The 4,426-nt window shown below is 53.1% G+C and overlaps 1 protein-coding gene across 1 annotated transcript; it reads right to left on the bottom strand.

The window, feature by feature from the left end:
- Positions 1–760: 760 nt before the first annotated feature.
- On the bottom strand, positions 761–2,807 carry Triagg1_3661 (uncharacterized protein; the record flags this gene model as incomplete). The annotated part of the gene is made up of 2 exons (XM_062897978.1): positions 761–1,970; positions 2,044–2,807. The coding sequence occupies 2 exons, from the start codon at positions 2,805–2,807 to the stop codon at positions 761–763; spliced, it is 1,974 nt and encodes a 657-aa protein (XP_062757164.1).
- Between the last annotated feature and the right edge of the window lie 1,619 nt (positions 2,808–4,426).

Raw genomic sequence — 4,426 nt, 5'->3', positions numbered from 1 at the left:
TGAGAGAAGCTGGAACAACAAGCCAAGCCTCATCGCGGAGCTTTGCCCATTTCTTGGCACCAACTCCAGCTCATCCCCTTGCGATCCCTGCAAGCGTTTAAATTGCAGGTCCGCTGCGATTCGCCATTCAACTCGTCACGCTACTGGAGCACCAATCATGCCTCGCTATTGGTTCCATTGGCGTCTTCTCGCGTGGGAAACATGAAACCAGCTTCAACAAGGCGCCACGGAGCCCGCCAGCTAGCCACAGGGCGAGGCTGGCGCTAGATCCAATAGAACAATGGAGACAAGAAGGTATTTCATAAGTACGGAGCAAGTGATGTCTTGAATTACTCGTGCTCAGCAGCTCTTTACGAGCGTCATACTGACTTGTGGACGAGCAAAGTCAAGATGATGGCAACAGCATCTGCAGATGCTGCCAGTCTGACTACATTTGTACAATCCGCCACGCGGTACGAGTATGGAGTAACACACAGCATCAAAACGAATATGGGCAACCAGCATCACCATCACACGCAGACATGGCAAGCAAGAAGAGCTGCCTGTTGCCGCCTCAATGAGTGGTATATCGTCTATAATCGTAACATGTATGAATACATACACCAGGCTGACTGGGGATTCCGAATGCCAACCGCTCTTTTGTCCTTCTTTTTTTCCCTCTATAAGAATCAATGCGGTCCAACGCCTCTACCAAATATGTCGTGGTGCACAGAACGTGGAAATGAAACAATGGACCATCAATATGTTACGGTCGCTCTCTTCAGCCTTCGAATACCTCGTGCTGCAGCTCGATGCCGTACTCGTGCGCCATATTCTTCATACGACGCTCCATCTCATCTTCCATCCCGCCGCCCAGACCAAGGAGCTGTCGCAGCTTGAAAAAGTAAAAGGCAACGTCTGTCAGCGCCATGACAGACTTGAATATGATGTGCCGCCATGCATTGTCCAGGCGCTGCATCCAGGGGAGGTTTGGGTCCTCGTAGAGGCTGCGGCTTGCCCATTCGCCCATCATCTTGATGCGGTTGACGGGCGAGCCCAAGTATTGATTGTTGCCCTGGACGATGCGCATGTTGCGGCCTATGAAGATGAGCTCCTTGGGCCACTTGTCCTCGTCAGCAAGAATGTCGCGGATACCCTGCTTCATCTTCTGCTGCATATAGTAGTGTCGCTCCGCCGGGCTGAGACCTTCCATCGCCTTGATGTCGTTCTGCATGGTGGACTCGCCGCCCTCGTACGGCTTCATCAGTGTCGCACTCGCAAACATGTCTGCTGCCTTGATACCCCACTGTTCTGTGACATCGACAACGGTCTGGTTATCAAACGTCATGAGGGCTTTCCAGAACCTACCGTACTGATGGCGGAACTTGGGCGACATGTACACATAGAGGCCGTGGTCGATCAAAACCAGCTCCGAGCGGCCGCTGGGGAGACGTCGGATGAAGATGTTTCCCGGATGAGGGTCGCAGTGGACGACGCCCCATTTGAAGATTTGGGCAGAGAAGAGGTCTACCATGGTGGTCATGACTTCTTTGGTGGTCAGGCCAAGGCCTCCTCTTCCACGAACACCCTTCCACTCCTGGCGCTCCGGCTTGATCTTTTCCTGGTAGGGCTTTGTACGAAGCTCATGGCGGACAAGGTCCATATCAAGCGACGGCAAGGGAGTGCCCGCTCCTGGGCTGCCTTTTCCGTATCCGCCCAGCCATCTCGACGTCATGGCTTTCTTGTCCCACAGCCTAATGCCCTCTATCCATTCCGTTGTCAAGACTCGCTTCGTGGTGAGGTCGGGATACACCGTGGGGATGTAGACACGCCCTTTCAGGCGGCTCTCCGAATTAACCAGCTCCCGCATCGTTTCTGAATTTCTTGCCTCGCACAAGAAGTCGGTCTCCAGCTCTAGGCGCTCGGAGATGAAGGGTACCAAGGTGTAGAGGGGTAGGTCAAACCATCTTGAAAAGATCCAGGTAACGGTCCTGGTTGATTACACAGTCAACACCAGAATCTTGTAATTGGATAGAAGCTACCCGGAGACAAGAAACAACTCACTTGAAAGTCCATAGATCCCATGAAATCTGAAGAGCGATTTCAGGCTTCTGGATCTTGATTGCAACCTCTCTACCATCAGGGAGCCTTGCCCAGTGAACTTGGGCGACACTTGCGCTCGCGCGAGCTTTCCTCTCCATGACTCCGTAGCCCTCTTTTCCGGTGAAGCTGACACCGAAGACTTCCTCGACACTCTTGCCAAAGTCTTGTCGGATAACCGCCTCTACGGCTTTCCAATCGTCCTGTGGCGCATCGTCAAACATTCTACCAAACATCTTTTGGAATTCGGGCGGCAGCACCGCGCTCTGCATAGCAATGGCTTGGCCGATCTTGAGGTACAGCCCGCCGTTTTGTCGCAGCAGGTGAAAGAGTCGTTCCGCGTTGCGCATATGGAGATCAGGCACGGTTCCCCCAACCCACGGCTCCGGTCGGAAATTGATCTTGTAGTCGAGGGCAGCGACCAGCGCGGTGCCAAACGTTCGAAGCGATCGCCCAATGCTGGAGGCGTAGACATTTCGGTCTACGACATAGATGGTACCGCCAACCGCGGCCGTGATGAGAAGTCGGCGTCCCCATTTCCGGCTCCCTTTGTACTGCTTGGCCGCCCGCGGAGCCCCCAAGGATGCAGGAGACGGCGGCCGAAGAGGCTGGAATGGCCCCGAGTTCTGGATGCGCCGAACGAAGACGTCATGCCGAGAGGGCACGCGACTTCGCAGCAGAGCTTGTCTGGGGAGGCCCAGGCCGCTGCGACAAAGCGTGCCGAGCATTGTCGAGGATGGATAGCTTTACCGCGGCGTCATTCGGAGAGAAGAAGAAGAACAAGGACTCGGGCGAGGTTGGATGATGGAAGCTGCCGGCGAGTGTTTGGTGGGATGGTGGCGGGCAGCTTGGATAATTTCCCCGGCATATTGTGGCTCCCGGATCTCCGATCGGTGCCGACTAAGAGGTTGCTCCGAGGTTTGGCCAGTTGAGGATTACATCTCAGTATGGACGCGATATAATCTTGATGCAGGAGAAAGGGAATGATTAGATTTGTTTGGGCAGCTTTTTATTTGTTCTTGTCCTTAAATGCCTTTGGTATGCAGTGATGTTCCTGCTACATAAACATTGAGATGATTCTTGCAAACGTGCCTAGCGGGATACTATGGAAATTCATATCAAGGAGCACTACAGGTCAATACTACAACGTAGATCTATATATCGCATCAGACGAAACAATAGCTTGGCAAGAGAGACAAACAATGAGTTTCCAAGTCAACGTAAGGAAACATGTGATTTTCGTACGAAGCAGTCCGTCTTCATCTTTTGACCTCGTCAAGATGCTTGATAATCTAGGGTATGCTGGTCATTAACCTGTGTGGTGACGACATCTCGCACTGCACGAGATAAAGCGATAAGATACTAGTAGGTAGATAGCACGGCTCCCACTTCGTGTTTAAGGATACGAGTACGAGTCAAAACCATGCGGGGAAGAGTCAAGAGGGAAGGTGCAGTAGGTACCAGAGTATTTTGGCACAATGGAAGTTGACGATGCGTTCTTGCGTCATCTATGTGTTTACACGAATTCTGCACTACGGAAATTCGGCCTCGAACCTGCACGATGTTATGCGCTTACAAGATCCTTTGAGGGTGAATACTCGTAGAATCACCACTGCTACCGAGTTTGATCTGGGCTATTTGACTTTGCCCTTTTCCGACTAGCATCAAGCGAGCGACACGGAGCAGACCCATCCGCTATCCGCACAACAGGGGGCCCGTTTCGAGGCAACGAGATTTGGAGCAGTGGCGAAACTCAGAGTGCTTGACCTCTGAAGGAGAACCCTCTGGTTTGCTGGTCGGGATACGCTGGTGGAATGCCCACGCCGACGTCGTGATTGTGTGGGATGGCCAGAATCCTTGTTTTCCATGTCGCGGCGAAGCGCCTGATCTGCCGTGATGGTACTTGTACTCGTACAGTGGTGTCTTTTGCAGTGACAATCCCCTGCCGCCCAATTTTAGCAATCAACCAAGTACTGGAGCCGACCTGCTCGAAACGGCCAAGCAGTTTCTGTCCTTATCAGAAGCCCACCTCTGCCCGAACCACACAAATCCAGTTTGACGGTCACTCTCTCCCTCTGCTAACGGACCCGTACTCCGCAAGTGTACTCGTAAAAGCAGCATGCAAAACTCTCTGCTGCTAGCTGGGGCTTTTTGGCGGATGACATGCTGCGCAACACTTTCGATAGCGCGGCCCCAAAAAGCCCATGGATGGATGGACTGCCCGTCTTTGCAGAGGCTCAGGCACGGGGAAAATCTGCGGTGGCGCCTCATGGGACCTGCAGCATAATTGTGGGTCGAGCGAGACACCGGGCAGGAAAATCACTGGAGCCGTGGCCCAGTTCTTACA

This window comes from Trichoderma aggressivum, assembly GCF_033847375.1.
Source record: "Trichoderma aggressivum f. europaeum strain CBS 100526 chromosome Unknown scaffold_011, whole genome shotgun sequence".
In the NCBI taxonomy this organism is placed as follows: Eukaryota; Fungi; Ascomycota; class Sordariomycetes; order Hypocreales; family Hypocreaceae; genus Trichoderma; species Trichoderma aggressivum.
The sequence above is the reverse complement of the archived record's forward strand: the minus strand, read 5'-3'. Positions and strand labels throughout refer to the sequence as shown.